Below are 20,768 nucleotides of genomic sequence, written 5' to 3'. Positions count from 1 at the left end.
CTATTAGCCTCCTGAGTAGAGGATTTTTTGTTTTTGTTTTTTGCATGAATAAGGTGTTTGTTGGTATTCTCCACAGGAATCATTCAAGTGATCAAAGACACCTGCTTATTCACTGTTTCAAATTTAGCAAAATATTTTCCTTCTTTAGAGTAAACAGTAAAGGAATTGAAAATTTTATTTTTAAGCAACAATAAGCAGAAAGATTAATAATTTGAGGAAGAAATAAATATTAAGAAAATATGAATTACCAATAGTGTACAAGACACAGTGAGGCAGAGACAGAAACAAATAGCTAAGTAGCATCAGATATATATAAAAATGTAAATCACATGATCTTTCCCTTCCTGGATAATAGGGATTAATCTACTGTTCATTTCAAATCGAGCACATAATATTTTGCTGCACTTCTATTAGTGGCCCTTGATGAGCTTTTCTGGTAGGACTAGAAGGCAAAAGGATTGTGTAACTTTTATTTTAATTTTTCAGAGTACCTCAAAGCAGGGATTCTCACTGTAATTCATAACCCAGAGAGTTATGAGCAATAAGCTACCATTTTTTAAAAATCCAGATTGTATTTATGCAGTTTAAACACTGTTAAAATGTGCTCTAGTTTTGCCCATGCAAGGCTCAAAAGTTTGACAACTCTGATGATATAAAAATTAAATTATTAAATTGTTAGCTTTGTGACTGGAAGGAGGGATGAGTACGATATCAGGGGTCAAAATAGCAAACCTCTGACTTAATGGCTTGTGAAATTAAAACTTTTCTGTTTGCTGCATAGCAACAACTTTTCAGCTATAGCATACCACGTAAAGACAAATAATGCTGTTTTATTTGTATCAATATATCATGGGCAAAAAAATTAGGCCAACAACACTTCTAAACTGAAATATCCAAAATTATCGAATGGGTCAGAAAAGCAAGCTCATGTTTTAAAATGCAGCTACTCACTTGCAAAGCTTTTTCAAAGTGCAATAGAAAAAAATGAGACTATTTGATGCAGTAGCAACTGAATAGTATGCACACAAGAACACTTGCCTTGTGCAGCTAACACTTAAGGCTAGGATGAAATGAAAAGTTCATGCTGGCCTATAAGCAAAAGGAAAAAAAATGATATTTTTCCTATAGATTCAAGTCCTGCTTTTAGGAGCACCGTTCATACATTCACCTGGTGCTTCAGGAAAACCAGGAACATTGTCATAGAAAGAGGCTCTCTGAATATTGTGAATGTCTGTGGCACAGAAACAGCAAAAATAAAAAGCAGATATAGAAGATAATCCAGTTAGTAAAAAACCACCACTCAGAATTTCAATGAAGCTTTAACAATATACTGTATAGGGATGGTGTATTCATTTCAGAACTCAAAAGACTAATAGCTGGTTGCAGTAACAATTAGATATGAGTAAACATTAGCTTGTATAAAATAAGTCACTTCAGCTTTATATTGATAAAGGGATTAGTGCAAAATATAAGCATATACTCAAAACTAATTCACAGCTCTTCAACATGAAATATTGTTAGCACAATGAGGCATTTAGGCCATTATCCTATGCTTACAACATGACATGGCCATACATGAATATACCCAACACTTCATGAACTATCAAGGAAATGAAAAGATAACACAAGATGGATGTTATAGAATTCACCATATATCCATGCCAAGTGCAAATATTTTGGCTGTTTCTAACATACAAAATCTTTCTAAACAGCTGTTCATATGAAAAACGCTATGCTATAAGTATTAGATATAATCATTGGATATTCATGAACCTACTTTCTTAAATCCATGTGTGTTCAAAAGCAATCTTTGATGTATTTATCTTAATTAGAAAAAAAAACTGCACCATAATGTTTTAACAAATATATGCTGCCTGAGCAGAGTATGCAACACCATTTGTGTCATTACATCTCAAAAGGATATCACAGAAATGAACTTTTCTGTACCCAGTTATCAAAAGCCTAGAATTACTTTACAGGGAAAGATTATAACATTTCAACTTTTCCTTTTTGGAAGTAAAGAAAGCAATATGATAGGCTCTTACAAAAGCCCAAACTAAAGAAAGAAATGTCTAAACTATACTAGAATTTCATTAACTTGAATAAGAATGATAAAGATCTAAGAAAATAAAGTATCTCATATAGCCATAATGGCGAACCTATGATAGTAGATAGTGGCTATTATGAGAAGGATATTGGAAAGACTTCTGGCTGATACAATAAGATTTGTGTGCTAATAATGTGATATAAAATTAAGTAGCAAAGTGATAATTGATAATCACATTACTTTATAAGCTTGACAAATCTAAAAACTGTTGTCAAAGCATGCTTATGTTAATCATGTACATCACATGTTAGCAATTTATGAAAACCCTTAGCATAATATCCTGCACTCCAATGGCTTAAATGTAAACACATCTTGCAGCCATATATTTTACAGCAAAACCAGATACTTTTAAATAAATAGTTACTGAAACAACCGCTTTAATTTTTGTGATTATCATTTATCTGTAATGGAATCTCTCAGAGAATCATCTGAAATAGTAACCAATTCTGTTCAAAACATGGAATCTAACAGTTTAATGCATGAACAAAAAGTGCAGCTAACCATAATGACACATATATAAATGAAATAAATTGTATGGTATGAGCAGAGTATCTAATTACAGATAGTCCTTGACTTACGACCATTCATTCAGTGACCATTCAAAGTTACAAAGGCATTGAAAAAAGTGGCTTATATATGGTCCTCACACTTACGATCATTGAAACATCCCTGCAGTCAGATGCTGCAATTTGGACACTTGGCAACCAGCCTGTATTTATGATGTCACATTATTGCTTGAGATGGGCGGCACATAAATTTAATAAATAATAGTTGCAGTGTCCAGGGCTCACATGATCACCATTGGCAACCTTTCCAGCTGACTTACAGGCAAGCAAAGTCAATGGGGAAAACTGGATTTGCTTAATCACTACATGATTCACTTAACCACCACAGCAAAAAAGACAATAAAATTGAGATGGTCCTATGACGACTCTCTTAACAACTGCACTGCTTAGTGATGAAAGTCCTGATCCCAACTGTGGTTATAATTAAGGACTGCCTGTACAAATTTTGGTAAGCAATATTTGAGCAATCACATAGTAGTTTGACTACATAGAATTATATCTTTCCTGAGTTTGGAGCAGATTCTTACCATCTTTCCAAAGTTCTGCAACAAATCTGTCAGAAGACTGGTGCAGAAGAGTTGCCACATTATCATTCAGTGGGTCCATATTTTTCATTAGCCATTCATCTGCCTTGTAATCCACCTGGAATGAAGCAAATGGGGAATTTAGTAAATCCCCAGAAAACTAAACTGTTTCTGCTCACATCAGTAGCTTCAAATGCCTCTATTCATTGGAGTCATTTTCAATGAAATCCTTTTAGATTAATAATAACTGGTTGGCTATTAACAAGGTCAATGGAGGGAGATGAGCTACTAGACAGAGTTCCATCATCACGTATTATTAAATAAGTAATTGACATTCTAAGGATTAGTTACTTTAAACGGAAACAATTTGTTGCAACAGATCTAGAAATCTTGTGCTATAGGTCAACGACATTTTATTTATTTAGGTCCTTTTTAAAAAAAAATGTTTTAATTATTTTTTATAATCATGATTATATATGCAAATTAGAAGTCAAAACAGCTAACGGCTCTATTATATCTAAATTCCAACAGTCTCTTCAAAGGGGAAGTCTGAAGAATGGTTAGACTATACAGTGATTATTTCTTACCCTTCCTGCATAATGGATAATGCAGAAGTCTGCCTTGTCCTTCAGCTGCCGAGGTTTTTGGAATTTGGAATGAGTACCTTGCTCTTGGACTAGTTTTTCTACAAATGTCTTGTCAGTTGCTTTAGGGAACCAGCATTCTTCATCCAGCAAAGCCAATACACCTGGAGGGTTAGCCTAATTTAAAAAAAATTAAAATACATAGACTATTACTAGTTATTTATTTTCTTCTTACATTTATCATATAATGTGGAAACATACTGCTAAAGCAGAACAAATTATATGTATGAAAATCAGAAAGATTTCTATTTTAACAGATGATAAGAAAAAATAAGATTAAAAGCAATAAATCCAGAGTCCAATCACAATTTATTGTAACTCTTATTGTAGCTACAGTATACAAATATTTGTTATAATGTATGTTATATAATTAAAACTGGATGGGGAGAAACAGACTCAGGCTCAATCCCTCCAAACAGAATGGCTGTGGTTTCCGGCGTCCCGATATAGTCAGTTGGTGCCATCACTGACTATTGGGAGCAAATCATTGGCTCCCACGGAGAGGGCACGCAACTTGGGTGTCCTCCTGGATACACGGCTGTCTCTGGAAAAACATCTGACGGCTGTGGCCAGGGGGACTTTTTATCAGGTCCGCCTGATTCACCAGTTTTGTCCCTTTCTGGATCGGGACTCCTTATGCACGGTCACTCATGCCCTCGTCACTTCTCGCCTGGACTACTGTAATGCTCTCTACATGGGGCTCCCCTTGAAGAGCACCCGGAGGCTTCAACTGGTCCAGAATGCAGCCACGCGGGTGGTTATGGGAGCAATGTGGTGCTCCCATGTAACACCTCTCCTGCGCGAGCTGCACTGGCTTCCGGTGTTCTTCCGGGTGCGCTTCAAGGTATTGGTTACCACCTTTAGAGCACTCCATGGCTTAGGACCTGGGTATTTACGAGACCGCCTTCTGCCACCGATAGCCTCTCAGTACGCTCCCACAGAGAGGGGCTCCTCAGGGTGCCGTCGGTCAAACAGTGTCGGCTGGAGGCCCCCAGGGGGAGAGCCTTCTCTGTGGGGGCACCTGCCTTTTGGAACGAACTCCCCCCGGAGATACGGAGGATTCCGGATGTACGCACTTTCCGTCGCACCCTCAAGACTTTTTTATTTCAACAAGCTGGGCTGACCTAACTCTTTTAATTGCTAATTTTAATTCGTTTTTTAAAAAGGGGGTGTTTTAATGCGTAAGGGCCAAATTCATTTAATATGTTTTAAATTGTTTTTTAAATTTTATATATTGTTATTTGCCCTGAGTCCTTCGGGAGAAGGGCGGTATATAAATCTAATAAATACAAATACAAATACAAATACAAAACTGTCAGAACATAAATGGTTTCATTAAAGCAAGTAGTGCATAAAATAAATTATTGTGAAAATCAAGACTCAATTTTACAAGTGATGATACTTCGTAAATATTAAACCAAATGTAAAAGGACCACACACTAGAAAAGCTACACTCTGGATCACAGATTAAAATACAGATTTGATATAAATTTAGTTTATACTGTTTCATCAACCACTACGAAAGGTTCATTTTGAACTAAACAATCTGAATATGTTAAAACATTATTGTAGTCTAAGGCAGCGGATCTCAACTTTTCTGGCTTGGTGGACAAGTAAGGGGAGGAGAGAGGATGGTTTCGTGTGAGCAGCAGGCATGCGCATGAGCGCCATTGCCCACCTCTTGTGCAAATGAAGCTTTGCATACACATACCTGCTCATCTGCCATTTGCCCGGTCTGATTCTGGACAGGCCATGGGCCAGGGATTGGGGATGCCTGGTCTAAAAGACAAGGCTGCTAATTTGTAAATCAGACAATAAGGGAAATAGGAGAGGAAAACTTTGGTAGAAATAACCCATATGTTCAGTTTAGCAAGTGGAAAATATCTTGTCTGAGAAAACTACCAGCTGCAAAAAGAAAGGTAGGGATATAAGAACTTACAGGTCGTTCAATTAAATCAATGCAGGGTTGTAGATCCAGTCCAAAGTCAATAAAATTCCATTCTATGCCCTCCCTTTGATATTCTTCTTGTTCCAAGATAAACATGGTATGGTTGAATAACTGCTGCAGTTTCTCATTTGTATAGTTGATACACAGTTGTTCGAAAGAGTTTAACTGGGAAAATAAGCAAGAAAAGTACATTTTAATTGTGTAGTTTTAATATTTACTATATTGTAGGAAACTTTTAGAGACCATTTATTTATTGTTTTAAACAAACATCAGACAGAGGAGTATGTATCAAGAAAATGTGAGACATGTAAGCAGGCAAGCCATCTCACTGAGAGTTTCCTAAGTCAGAATATGAGCCAGATCAAACTTCAAGCCTCCAAGAAATGTAATCACAGATGGTATGCAGATTTTAAATGTGTAGTGCAGTTCTGATTCACTTTTCGCATTATAAATTCTTGCAGAAATTTATAATATGATATACACATCTGATACTACTGATGGCTAATGATGGAACCACAAGTTAACAATAACGTTTGGTATGTACGGAAAGTGTTTGGTTTTGCTTTGCTTACCTCAAAGATTTCAAATCCAGCAATATCCAAGATGCCAATGAAGGAAGCTCCTTGCCGTTTAGTTCTATCTAAAGCTTTGTTAATACGGTGAACAAGCCAACGGAAAAGACGTTCATATGTAGCTTTTGCCAATGCCTCTACAGCAAAATCTGCCTTTATAAGGGAAGAAATCATAGCTTATAATATGTAAAGATGAGAATTAATATTTTACTGTAAAGAAACTTAGCACAGTAATTTTTGAATACAAAAGGTACAAAGGAATTAAGTTGCATTAAGCAAAAAAGATATAAGTATGAACTTTAGGAAAAATGTTATCTAGCCTTGTAATTTGTATAGCTCTTATAGAAAGTAATTGGTTCAGATAAATTCAGAATCAATACTGGACTACTTTGAAGCTGTTCAGAACACATGCAAAGACAGAGTCAACAGACAGAAATGAATTACAGATGCCTGTTACAGGTGGTCATGATTTAATGCCCACTTGTTCAGCAATTGTTTCAATTTATGACAGTACTAAACCAGAGGTAATTACAACCCGTCCTTGTACTTATGGCTGTAGTAGCTTCCCTATGGTCATGTGAGTGTGATGTACAACCATCCCTGCCAGCCTCTGACAAGCAAAGTCGATAGAGAAGCTGGCAGGAAGTTGCAAGCTACTGTCACATGATTTGACATGAACACTTAACAATGACTTAAGAAGGATGGATGGAACTGCTATCATTGAGCAGCAGTCACATGGTTTTTTTTTCCTTTTCACTCATGACCCTATTGCTAAATGATGGGAGTTTCTGGTCCCAATTAACACTGTTAAGTGAGGACCAGGGGTGAAATCCAGCAGGTTCTGACAAGTTCTGGAGAACCGGTAGCGGAAATTTTGAGTAGTTCGGAGAACCGGTAGCAGAAATTTTGAGTAGTTCGGAGAACCGGCAAATACCACCTCTGGCTGGCCACAGAGTGGGGTGGGAATGGAGATTTTGCAGTATCCTTCCCCTGCTACGCCCACCAAGCCACACCCACAGAACCGGTAGTAAAAAAAATTGGATTTCACCATTGGTGAGGACTGTCTATTTAGTTCACAGTTGCCTAAACATACTCACTCATGTTCTAATGAGTGCCGAAACTCTGAAACAATTTGTCACCAGCTGTTGGCAAAGGGAGAGGAAGAGTGCTAAAGTTAGCACCCAACTGAAACATATAAATGGGAAAATGTCTCTGAGCTCCAGACAGCAGAGCTGGGAAAACAGAATGGAATAGTTTTGCCACTGCTACAGTATTGGTTAATGTAAATTCCAGTGTGCAGCTATGTGCTTTTGAAAGAAAGGAAGGCACAATCCCTTTGTTTGAAGGAATTTAAGAGGAACCGGTCTGTGTGAGAGAATGTATACATGGATGTGTATAATGAGTGTATTATGATAAAAATAACCTCCATCATAGCAGAATGAAAGGATCCATTTCCTATCCTTAAAACATTAAAATCTTTTCTCAATGCAAACTTTTTGAAAGAGAAGCTATGTGTTAAAGTAGATGTACAGTAAAGATTTTTAAAACTTGGCCAGAACTATATTCCTTTTCATGCCAAAGATAAACAATATAGTCATCTGACATAAAATTTCATAATTTATAAACCGGGTTTCTTAGTTCTACCCTTTTTAAATATTCTCAGCTGAATAAACATCCATCAATGCTAGATTTAAAGAGCTCTTAAAGGTACTCTGTTTCCCCCAAAATAAGACATCCCCTGATAATAAACCCAATCGGGCTTTTGAGTGCATGGCAATAAGGCCAAGCGCTTATTTCAGGGTTCAAAAAAATATAACACAGGGTTTTATTTTTGGAAAAACACAGTATGCCTAAGAGCTGCATGTATATAAATCTTGCCTCCACTATTCAGTTCTTCTATCCCTCTATCCAAAACTGCTTATGTTCAAGTTACTCCTATACCAAAATTCAACATAGAGGCATTGTTGGAGAAGTAGCTAACAGCTACTTCTGGAACACAAAACAAAACTTCAAAACTCCAGAACAAAAACCTGATACAGTATTACTGTAATGTAAATCAGGGCTGTCAAACTCCCGGCCTGCGCTGGCCATGCTCACACCCGGTTTAGCGAAGGGGGGAAAAAAGTCCCGATACACCATGTGATGCCACCGGGACATGACTTTGACACCCTTGATGTAAATTATGCCCATCATCATCACTCTTGCCCCTGCCTCCCAGGATAAAGGAAAATGTTAAATATGTTAGTTGGAAGCAGACGGGTACAATAAGATCTATCATTCTGTATTTTAGCTTACTTGTTCTTTAGTTTGGGCTTTTTGGACATAGTCCCTGCCAACTTTAATGCGTGGAGTGAGTATTGCTCGAGTAAATTCCATTACATTCATTCCCAACAGATGGCAGAGCTTCTGTGCAACTACAAAATGAAAGCAACGAAGTCAGTTATTACAATTCTCCTTCAGCAACTGTTTGTGCAATTTATATATTAAAAAATACTCTACTGTTTTCAGATTATCTAGCATCAGGAAAATATTTTCAAGTAAAAATGAAATCCATAGCTCTGCTGTAAAAAAATTTTATGTTGCAAGATTGTAGGGAATGTTCTCAGTGTACTGAGAACTGTAGGTTGTCATTGAAGCCCAGTTGGCCCAAATGTAGACATTTGGGCCAACTGGGCTTCAATGACAACCTACAGTATATATATCAAGAGGGCATCCACCATGCACCTAGCATTTCCCTTGAACTATACTTTGCAAATATTCTTTTTAGCAGAAATGACTCTCAGAAAAACCTGACTCTCAGAAAAGCTATTTTTCCCATTACTCAGTGGGATATTAAAACAATTGAGGAATCCCATGATTATCCACCATTTGAAATGTATGTCACTAAACCAAGTCCAGAATCACAGTGAACTTTGTAGTCCAGCAAGCAAAGATAGACTTGGGGGGGTGTGTGAAAATTTTAACCGCACTCATCCATTAGTATATTTTAACAGTTTCATAAGTTCTTAATTACTAAATTACTTGCAGAAAAAGTATTTCTGAAAACTGGTGGCACTGGTAGCTTCAACCATAGAAAATTAAGAGAGGGAGATCAAATGGTAGTATGACTGAAATGCTTTAATCCATCCTCTCTAGTAATCCCAATGGACGACAGACAAGCTGTGTGGAAGTGAATTGTGGAAAACTAAACACAAGTACATGTTCAAGGAAATACTTGTGTGTACTTATCTATATTTACAGCTAGTCCTCATCTTATGACCATAACTGAGCCTGAAACTCCCCCGTGTTTCTAGCAGCTGGCTCCAAAAGTCTCCTGCTGCAAGTGCCCCATGCAAAATATCTTGCTTTGATTTTGGGACAAATCTTTTTCAAGCATCCCCCAGAACCCAGAGAAGTCCACTTGGCAGGCAGTTTACGACCTTCCCTGCTGGTTTCCCTATTGACTTTCTGAGGAAGTCAGCAGGGAAGATTCCAAATGGCAATTAGATGATGCAAGGCTCTTGGCAACTTGTCGTAAGTGTGAGTGGGTTGCCAGACTGCAACCACAAGATTGTGGCGATGTTGTAATGGCCATACGTTTGGGCAGAGAAAGCTCTTTGTTCAGCACTGTTGTAATTTCAAACGATTGCTGAATGAATGATCCTTAAGCAAGGACTATCTGTACATATGAATTTATTATGTTTTCCAACCCACTACCAAAGACAATTTTGCCTATGTCCTTTCAGCAGAAACATTTCAACACCATTCATGCCCCTGATATTTTCCTCTCTTCTAAGGAATTATATCTGAAGACATGAAGTCAGGCAGTCAATACAAAATACAGAGTTTTTTAAGTACGCCAGGTGTTTTTGCTTCTAGAAACTGAAACAATAATTTAGAAGTGTGATAACATTCTTACTATAATTCCAGAGGATTTTTCTTTGATTGAGTTGTTGAACAGATACAATTTATCAATTGACCATTATTCACGATTCTATAATTTAAATCATCAGTTTAATCCAACATATAGACAGACATAGATTATATCCATTCTCGGGTTTTTTTAATTGGTTAATTAAGAAACTGAAACTCATGCAGTTACACATCCCATTTTTACTTGTATTTTAGAAACTTTGCTGATAAGTCTTCCATGAGATCATAGTTCAAATACTTTTTCAGAGAACAACTGCCTTGATATCAGAATTGAAAAATCAATTTTGAAAGCTATAATATGGGCATGCTAAGAGTACATAAGAATTGTACTTTGTATTCAAACACTTAATATTAGTGTACCACCAAAATTGCTTCTGCAGTAATACAAATAATGCTTAACAAATTATTTATTAAATATCAAATATCAGACATAAGAAGACATATCATATGTCTTATAATAATAAGACATAATTTAAAGTAAGGATATCCTTTGCCTGTAAATACTTTTACCTGTATTTTCTGGCATAGATGCCTGATCGGTGTTTCTCTCTTTTTTGAAGGAAATATTCCCAAACTGTAGTACTGAGGATACCACTTTCAACATAGCTAAGATATAAAACAAAATATTTAATAAAATGTATTAAGGTAAATGTTTACTCTTTTAATTAATAGGCAGTCAAGATAAAGAGAAAGATGGCTTTAAGAACTGATATGAACTATAGGAACTCCTGTATTTATATACAGACTACAAGCCAAACTAACTGAAAGGTTCATATGGCAAATGCATGTATTCCTGGCCAATATATTCATCCCAGTTGCCATATATTCTGTAGTGGGACCAAAGTGAAAATATATAGAAGGATAATGTCAAGTGTGGGAAATCAGGAGTCCAGAGAGTTCAAATGAATATATAGGTTTATTGCAAGCTTAAGCTCTCTACAAGAATCTGAACTACTAAGAGTCAAAGAAAATTGGTGGTAAATAAGAGATAATTCAAGGTGGGTTGGACTTAGAACTCTTGAGGGGTGAAGGGACTCAAGACTAATGGCGTGTTAGACCCCTCCCTTGGGCTCATCTTGGTCATATCCTACAGATAAGCATATACAAGAACCCAGAGCACTGCATAGGCATGACCAGACTTTTGTGGGTTAAATCAACATATATTCCTCTACAGTCAGTCTATACTTCATCATCACAAAGTTAGTTAGTTGGTGCCATCACTGACTATTGGGGGCAAGTCACTGGCCCCCATGGAACGGGCTCGCAACTTGGGCATCCTCCTGGACGCACGGCTGTCTTTAGAAGAGCATATGACGGCCGTGGCCAGGGGGGCTTTCTATCAGGTTCGCCTGATACACCAGTTGCGCCCTTTTCTGGATCGGGACTCCCTACGCACGGTCACTCAAGCACTCGTCACTTCTCGTCTGGACTATTGTAACGCTCTCTACATGGGGCTCCCCTTAGGGTGCACCCAGAGGCTCCAACTGGTGCAGAATGCGGCCGCGCGGGGGATTATGGGAGCGATGGGGCGCTCCCTCTCCTGCGCGAGCTGCATTGGCTTCCGGTGGACTTCCAGGTGCACTTCAAGGTGTTGGTGATCACCTTTAAAGCGCTCCATGGCTTAGGGCCGGGGTACTTATGGGACCGTCTTCTGCCACCAATTGCCTCCTACCAGCCAGTTTGCTCCCACAGAGAGGGCCTCCTCAGGGTGCCGTCGGCTAGACAATGTTGGCTGGCGACCCCCAGGGGGAGAGCCTTCTCTGTGGTGGCACCTACCCTCTGGAACAATCTACCCCCAGAGATACGAGTGATCCCAGACCTCCAGACTTTTCGTCGGGCCCTTAAAACCTACTTCTTTCAGTTAGCCGGGCTGTCCTGATTTTATGATGGGTTTTTAAAATTTGAAATTGGTTTTAAATTGAAATGTTTTAAATTATGGGCCAAATTTATTTAATTGTTTTAAATCTATTTTAACTTTTGTGTATAAAGTGTTTTTCTTTTGGCTGTTCACCGCCCTGAGTCCGAAAGGAGAAGGGCAGTATAGAAATCTGAAAAAATAAAATAAATAAAAAAATAAAACAAATCTTCAATCTTCAAAAGCTCATCTTTGGCACCTCAGACAAAATTTATTTTTTAAACTAAGATGCTTAAAATGTTAAATTCAGCATTCAAAATGCCACATATTCTTAGGTATGATAATTTGATTCTATTTTTATCAGTTAAAAAAATAAAACACAGGTAGCCCTCAACTCATCACCACAACTGAGCCCAACATTTCTGTTGCTAAGCAAGGCAGCTGATTAAATGAGCCACAGCCCACTTTACAACCTTTTTTCCCACAGTTGTTAAGTGAATTGTGTGATCATTAAGCAAATCTGATTTGCTTAATGATCTTACTGATCAATGATTTCCCCATTGATCTTACTTGTCAGAAGCTGACCGGAAAGGTTGCAAGTGGTGATTTCATGACCTCTGCAAACTTCATAAATACATGCCAGTTGTGAAAAGCCTGAATTTTGATCGTATGATCATGGGGATGCCATAATGGTTGTTAAGTGAGAACTAGTCACAAGTCACTTTTTTCAGTACCATTGTAACTTCAAACAGTCACTAAATCGATGGTTGTAAGTCAAGGATGTTGTAAGTCGAGGACTACCTGTATATATTTAGGAATCAGAAAAATAATAGCCTTTTAAAACATACCTAGTATTTCATCATGAGAAAAACCCATAATATGCATGGCCTCCATTGTCTCCTGGAAGTTGTCTTTATCTTGTTGGCCAGGAATGGGTATGTAGCCATTGGACAGAAATCGGTAGTTGTTAAACCCTTCGAGGAGCAAATCAGCTGTAATAGAGGAAAAATGAGTTTTTTTCTCCACAAAAAAATGATGCTACTAGCTGTTGATTTACTCATGCTTAAATGAAGTGTAAATTGTTCACTTCTAGCAATCATTGCTCTTCATTGTTAAGTTTTCCAAAAATCTTGAAGCACATTGTTTTAATATCAAACTAGGTTTACAAAAGAAATTGGAATAAGCAAAGAATTTTAAAGAAAGCAATTCCTAGTGAATACATGCATCTTTTTATATATTCAAGCTGATGTATCTAAATATATCACAGTATAATATCGTCAATAAGAGTTGCATCACCTTAAAGATACGCAGATTGGCTATTCAAGGCAAACTGAAACAAAGAAAATGTCTGATGGATATTCAAATTTGCATACAGTACATTTGCATATGGTGTTTCTGTGTATTACTCTCTCCATATCTTGAGAAAATTTGTACCTATTCTAAAAAGCAGCTGCCTATACTAATCCCAGCTGGACTGATCTTTTGTCTAGTGTGGGTACAACAACTGCAGTCCTATTGTATTAATTCAGCTTTGGTTTAAATGCTACATTAACCATCCAATCTCTATACTTATTAACTCACCTTTCAAATGTTCACCAGCCCCAGCTAGAAGCTGATAGAAAATGTGAAAAGTCCGTTCATCTTTGGCTTGACGAACTGCACGTGATTTTTCTAATAAATCTGAGCCAGAGCAGTTAAGAATTTTATGAACAACTGCATATTTTATCATGTAATTGAAACTATGTTTTGGGGAAAAAAACAGCACCAAATGGCTGTTTCTAATAATTTAACACAAATTGTCAAAGTAGAGTCAATAAAATTGTCAAGGGTCCTATAATTTCTTCTACAGACTTGTCTATTTAAGTATCAAGCTATCTAGTCTAAATTCTTCGGGTCTTAAAAATCTCTTGTGCAGAAAAATGCTAACATATATAACATAAATTGTTATAGCTATGTCTTAAACTGAAGCTAACACCAATAAGGGAGCCAGATCAAAACAAAAAATAAAAAACGCTGTCATAATTGAATAACTTGTAATACAGAGGGAGGCCCATAACTGATAAAAATAGGGCTAAATGCAACTGGTGAACTTCCTTCCCATAATTCATAATTATATCAAGTAAAATTAAATAAAAAATATAATTCTTTTCTGTCAAGATGGCCTGTCCTCTTTTTGGAGAGCAGCCCACCTTCGGATAGGTACTCTCTAAAGTATTTTAATCAAGCTATCACTGTAGATTTCAAATTGGAACAGAGTTTATCATAACAGTTGTTGAAAAAAGGATACATGTTTCAATGTTGGCCCCAACAATATATCCAGTAACATCAAAATTTATTCTGATGAACTTTCCCTGAAGAGAAAACAAACCAAAATTTAAAATTCATTTTTAGAATATATAAGTTATGCACAGTATAAAATATTTTAAACTGAACAATTAATACTCCTAGGATATAAAAAAAAATAAACATGTATATTAAAACAAATAAAATTTAACAGTTATTACAATTAGATTCAGAGTACAAATCTTAATTTTAAACTATTGGAAAAATATGAAGTTCAGCCATTGCTGTATTCATTAAATTAATATGTTAATGCATTTTAGGATAACACTATACTTCAGTCTGATAAAAATTCATAATACATTAGGGAACAATCCATCTCCTATTTAGTCCAAAAGTTAAAATCCTTACTACTAAAGATTACTTTTATGCATAAAGAAACTACCATCTGGATCATATTAAAGTATTCATTACAAAAATAGTGCCAAAGCAATTGGAGTGATTGTGTTTACAACATCAGTGCAGATTTAAAGAAAAATGTAACAAGAAACAGATGCAGAAGTCCTTAACAGAAAAGAATGTCCACATAATTCATGTAATAGAATTGAACAAAACCAAATTCTGAACAAAGGAGTTATAAAGTTAACAAATAAGCTACTTATGGGAGTTTGAAAAAGTGTGGCTGAGAGCTCCCCAAATTCTTGCCATTCCATAATTCCTATTATTTTGATAGTTCTTGATTTGATCCTTTCTTGTTGAAAAATTTGCCTTTCTCTTTAAAATCCTGCTCAGAAATATTTCAAACTATATTATTCCTACAGTAATTATACAACCACCATTTTAAGATTCTCATTTGAATGTGAAACACAGATTAAAATAACTCTTTCCCCTACCTTTGTATAAATTTTTAGTTATACATGTCTATGCATGACAGCTACATTCAAGTAGCCAATCCCCAAACCAAAACACACGTCTGGATATTTTGTTCCAAGCTTTTGTGCTCTTTTGGGCAGAAGTGGATCAGAGTAAGAAGAATGGGATCAAATCTGATTGAGCACAAGTAAGAACCTTTATTAGGGATTACCTTGTATCAATAAGAGCAACACAACATACTTATTCTTCGCTATTATTGGGTTTGCAGACAACCAACAGGCAAATCTATCACATACTTGGTCCCTTCTGAGGTTAGGAGAAGCTTTGCAGGATCAGAGTACGTATAGTTTTGTCTGGTTATCTGGAGAGTTTGAGCCCGTTAGTACTGAGACAGGGTCCTCCAGGGGCTTTGAGTGCTACCATCTATATTTTAGACCCATGTGCCTCCTGACTGTTTAAGAGCTCAGGGGAGATTTGATAGGAATCATGTGGTGGCGAATGTTTTATTGTGGGGAAGGAAGGTACTGCCTACTTTGCAAGAAAGCAAATCAATAGTTCCTTCTTCAAAAAGCCAACACTGGATCCAACAGGATTGGACAATTTTTGTCAATACCAACTTTTTGTTCCAACCAACGCTCCTTTCAGGGGATGTACCAATTGTGTTTGGGGATGACTTCTGATGCTTCAGGACAGTATAATTCTAGCCCTTCTTGGTACTTCACTGTCCTTCAATAACATCAATTCTGGTATCCTTCTGGACCAGTTTATGAATTTGGGAATGGATGGCAGTGGGTCCTTCCTTCCTCTGAGACTAGTTACAACACTTGATGGGAAAGGGATGCCTCAGGGCTAAATTCTCTCCCTATTCCTATTTAACACTTATATGAGTTTTAGGGTTGCTTGAATCTGGAGATCTTCTGTCTTTAACTGTATGTAGATGCAGTACAACTTCCTGGACAGATTTAGTGCACTATTTGGAGTTCTTGTAAATTCATGGCTCCTGCTCAAGGAACAGGTGGCTGTTGTGATCAGAAAGAACTTTGCATAAATCAATTTGTGCACTCTCATGTCTTGATCATTTCTTGGTTGAACTACAACAATAGGCCTTACATGAGTCTGCCCTTAAAAAGCATGCAGAAGCTGCAGCTGGTTTGGAATGCAGTTGTGGATGCAATTTTTGGTCAAGCAAGATACACCCAAGCAGTATCACTGTTGCATGAATTTCATGGCTTGTAGTAGGCTTCAAGGTGCAATTCACGTTTCTGATTGCCACATTTAAAAGCATGCATGGCCCAAGACCAGTACTTATGTCTTTTTATACTGTCCACATATTGACTATTAAACATCAATTATGTCATATGCAATCCGCCCCATGCTGTATTTTCACCAATCCACAGATAACTATACAATTTTATTCCAACTTTCTAAAGTTCAAATATAGATATGAAAGCTTCGGGAAAAAGTTTTTATTGCTTATTCTTCTCCCAAACATACATATCCTTTAAAAAACAACTTAATTCATTTTTCCCCAGCCCTCCAAATCTATACACCAATTCAAAAAAGCTGATTTAGATTTTAATTGGTACCTATAAGCACGTAAGAACAGGGAATGGGTTAATGGAAAATCCAGACAACAGTCTACAGTTTGTATATATAAATCAAAATAATTTAGTTGTATATAAAATTGACCACTAAAAACACCTGAGTTTCAAAATTAATGCTAATTCCAGCAATTTCATCATAAAAAATTTATCTATGAAAATGAATTAATAGTTAAATAATTAAAACCCAGACTTACAAAACGGGAGGAATTATCATTTTTTACAGTTTTCGCATTTCCAAAGGATTCCAGAATAGGATTGGCTTGTAGAAGCTGACGCTCTAGTTCACCCTGAAACATACACAGAAATATGAAGTTATGTCAACCTAATTTAAAAGCAACAGGAATCCCAAGTGCAATTTTTAGTTAGTCTGACTCTATCTTTCAGTTTCAGTATCTTCAGAAATGATTTAATGTCGTTCAGCTGAGATGGATGGGTATAAAAAATAAAGGTAGTTAAAAGAATGCTGTTGCTACAAAAATAGTAAACATTCATTAAAGTTAGAATTCATGATTAAACAGCAACGATCACCTTACACATAAAATACACTTAGTTAATGTATGGCCTCGTTCTCCCACTGCTATCACTGCCCTCAGATGTTTTATCTGATATTTAATTATATGAATCAGAAGTATGCAGAGATAAAGGAAAATACAAAATGTGAATTTAATATTTTACTTCACAAATGCATAAAGCAGTATACTTATCAGCAATTCCTGCTGTTAAAGAAGTATTTCTGTTTTCATACCTAATAATGCACTCTAACCTGTGCTACTGGTTTGGGTTTAAATGACCAACTTTGTTGAATACAGAAGTCTGTCCCTTGCTTAAGTATTATTCTCCAGTTAGAGTTAAGAATTTGCCAATTTTGTAAAATGTAAGAATCTTTTGTAAGATTTTAAGCCTTAAGAAAATGTGTGTGAATTATTAGACTATTTAGATCAGAGGTCTCCATAGTTCTCAATTCATGGCAGCCTTGCTGCCTCAGTAATTTTTTAGGATGCCCCATAGGTCAAAACTATGAACTCTGTCAAACTACCAGTTTGCATGGCATTGGACAGATGCTGATATCATTATTTCCTGCTTAAAAATTTAAAATATGCTGTTGTGCCTCTCTGTGGCAACATAGCATATAACTTGGGAATCACTTTGGAGTTGGGAAAATTCCTTATGCCATCATAGCCCATCTGAACATTTGTGTATAGCCATTAGCCCACTGAGGAGACAAAGTGCTGGAAGATATTTCAATTTTGTATGGAATTGTAAGGGTGTCGATCAAGTAGAATGAATGATAAATAAAACATAATTGCAAAATGTAAGCTCAAATATATCTGGGGTTTTTTTTTCAGAACCTTATTTACAGAACACATCTATTTTAGAAATGTTCCTTATGAGATTTTAATTCATAAGATTTGTGTCAACTGCTTCCAAATGCCCTTGAATATTTTGTAATAAATTTTGTCTGATCATAGCTACAGAGACCTTAAAGAGTTTGTGTACTATATTTCACTTCTATGCAGAATATTCGGAAGTGTTTTCTTTATTGTTGTGCTCTGAAAAGCTTAAGGGAAGATGGATTGTATATAATATTCTGATAACTACTACATATCTCTTCCTTTCAGTAGTTATTCTGATAACTACTATATATCTCTTCTGATAACTACTACATATCACTGAATACCAGGACTTGGATAGCTCCTAAAACTAATGCAGTGTATATAGTACATCTAAAGTGCGAAGATCTGCAAGTTCAATTCCCTTTAGAAAGTTTAGAATCCTTACAATAGCATCTGGCTATCCTTCTGATGAAACCCCAAAAGACAGAACCAGTTGCGCCATGCATCCTGGTGATCAAAGTAACTAAATTCCTTCACAGCCACTTAAACTCACTGGATTTCATTCGCTGGAATGGAAGTAATTTCAACATACAAATTGATGGAGCTTAAGAATGTTTAACTTCAACAGACTGTGCTGTTTATAAACAGCATTTTAGTAAAAATGTGTAATTTTGAAGTGATCCATCTTAACATTTACTAGGACTTCAAGCATCTTTGAGTGCAATTTATATAATGCCTTTCTTGTTCTGCTTGAACACTTAAGGCAGCACACATCTTAAAACAAACTAAAAAAAACTACACAAGTAATAAAACTTAAAAAAAATTATTTTTTTACAGTGACAAAAAGTTATCATTTAAAAAGCTTTCCAATAACAAACTTGTTATTTCATTTAGAATTTTAATTTATGTGCAGCTTACTGCTAGCTCTAGATTTCTCACAAAGTCTGGAAAAAAATGAATCTGGGTGGAATCAAGCCCTAACCAGACAGTTTGTTCATATGAAAATTTAGAGACTCAGCTGCATAAAAAGGTCTAGTCTAATAAACAGAAGCAATCTTCAATGTTTTACAAACAATATAAATTGTTACGGTGAATATGGATGCACTACAAGAGTCTAAGGTATTTAATCAAGAATAGGAAAGATCTTAGTTTGGATAATTCCAAATATCTAAAAAGTCCTATCAGACTTTATTTGTAAAAGAAACTGATTTGCCATCCAGATTGTTAAGTATGTTACAATTTTATCTATTTCTTATTTACTCTATAAAATGGTGCCTTGAAATGCATGGAATTAGTTACTTAAACATTCATTAAAATATGTTTATATTTAATTTCTACTAAGAGGGCCCCACCATGTCCAGCATATTTTCTTATTTTCTTTGGCATTAAATATCATAGTCCCATTTGTGAAGGATTGTGTTCTGTAATATTTCAAAGCAGCTTTAAACTGAAGGCAAGATTTACACTAAATTTGCATATAAATTCAAGAAGATTTTGAAAAAGGCATCCAAAGTATTGTGAAGGTGTGACAACATGCAATCTATTCATGCAAATCAATTATGTAATGACAGATTAAGAAGAGAGATAGCATCCCTGTGATTTGGCTCATTGTGAGTCAGCAAGGTGACAAACTACAAGAACTATGTGCTACTCACATACAACGGGGATCCACTCTGCAGTTAAAAAATGACAATGAAACAATGTTAATAGTTATGAATTATGAAATCACCAGAAACACAGTGGGATTACAATCAAAAATCTTAATATTTATTAATTTAATACATCTCATCTTCCTAATAAAGAAAGTGGGCTCCTACAAGATAATTCATATATCATTGTGTTAGAACTAGAACAAAGGTATACTCTCAGGTTTATTAAATCAGCCTACTAATTATTACAACAGCAATCTTGAGAAGTATAATTGTATTGCCCGAGTGCCATAGAGCCAATATCCATCTGTTTTGCTTTGCTTCTGTTTTTGTACCAGTGACAGGTGATCCCAATGCTCTGCAGATGTAAGGGATTTCTAACAAGACCACTGGGAAGAAATGTAGGAACATCTGGAAGGCACCAGATTGTTCTATGCTTCTAATGATTTTTGCTGCCTATTGACATTTAATCTACATCTACCATAATGATCATATATAAAGATTTCCACACCTTCAGAGTTTTGTAAAAGAATTCTTAAATAAAAATTGTTGCTCCCACATGTGTATGTATGTATGCATGCATGCATGCATATGAATGAAATGGGCAGAAATAATGATAGAGATAATTGACTTTAGGTCACATGTTGGATTAAAAAGTGTACTAATTTATCATCTAGCAAATCATGGACCATTCCATCTCTATTTCTTAGCATTCTAGTACTAAGCCTGTTCATTTTTCCATTATATCAACACAGCAGCTGATCAGAAAATAAGAAATATTGGGAAATTCATGACTCCCTACTTTTCAAATAACTTGAGCAATATGGCCATAAGGCTATTTTGTCTTTGTGTTTCTGTGTTAATCCAAAATAAAATTTCATCATTAGTTGCCTGCCTGTA

The 20,768-nt window shown here is 36.0% G+C and overlaps 1 protein-coding gene across 2 annotated transcripts in view; it reads right to left on the bottom strand.

The window, feature by feature from the left end:
- Positions 1 to 20,768, bottom strand: part of MYH10 (myosin heavy chain 10) — an 84,659-nt gene that overhangs the window by 32,030 nt on the left and 31,861 nt on the right. Inside the window, exons 6-16 of one of the 2 annotated variants that reach the window (XM_034407924.3) lie at positions 19,875 to 19,892; positions 17,080 to 17,172; positions 14,416 to 14,479; positions 13,710 to 13,808; positions 12,977 to 13,120; positions 10,784 to 10,879; positions 8,657 to 8,775; positions 6,362 to 6,514; positions 5,781 to 5,954; positions 3,785 to 3,958; positions 3,201 to 3,315 (exon numbers count right to left, since the gene is read on the bottom strand). In XM_034407924.3, coding sequence (XP_034263815.2) covers positions 3,201 to 3,315; positions 3,785 to 3,958; positions 5,781 to 5,954; positions 6,362 to 6,514; positions 8,657 to 8,775; positions 10,784 to 10,879; positions 12,977 to 13,120; positions 13,710 to 13,808; positions 14,416 to 14,479; positions 17,080 to 17,172; positions 19,875 to 19,892 — 1,249 coding nt within the window. The remainder of the gene's footprint in view (positions 1 to 3,200; positions 3,316 to 3,784; positions 3,959 to 5,780; positions 5,955 to 6,361; positions 6,515 to 8,656; positions 8,776 to 10,783; positions 10,880 to 12,976; positions 13,121 to 13,709; positions 13,809 to 14,415; positions 14,480 to 17,079; positions 17,173 to 19,874; positions 19,893 to 20,768) is intronic. The other variant, XM_034407930.3, reaches the window with a different exon arrangement.

This window comes from Pantherophis guttatus, chromosome 2 (assembly GCF_059756535.1).
Source record: "Pantherophis guttatus breed Tessera chromosome 2, ASM5975653v1, whole genome shotgun sequence".
Classification (NCBI taxonomy): domain Eukaryota; kingdom Metazoa; phylum Chordata; class Lepidosauria; order Squamata; family Colubridae; genus Pantherophis; species Pantherophis guttatus.
The sequence above is the reverse complement of the archived record's forward strand: the minus strand, read 5'-3'. Positions and strand labels throughout refer to the sequence as shown.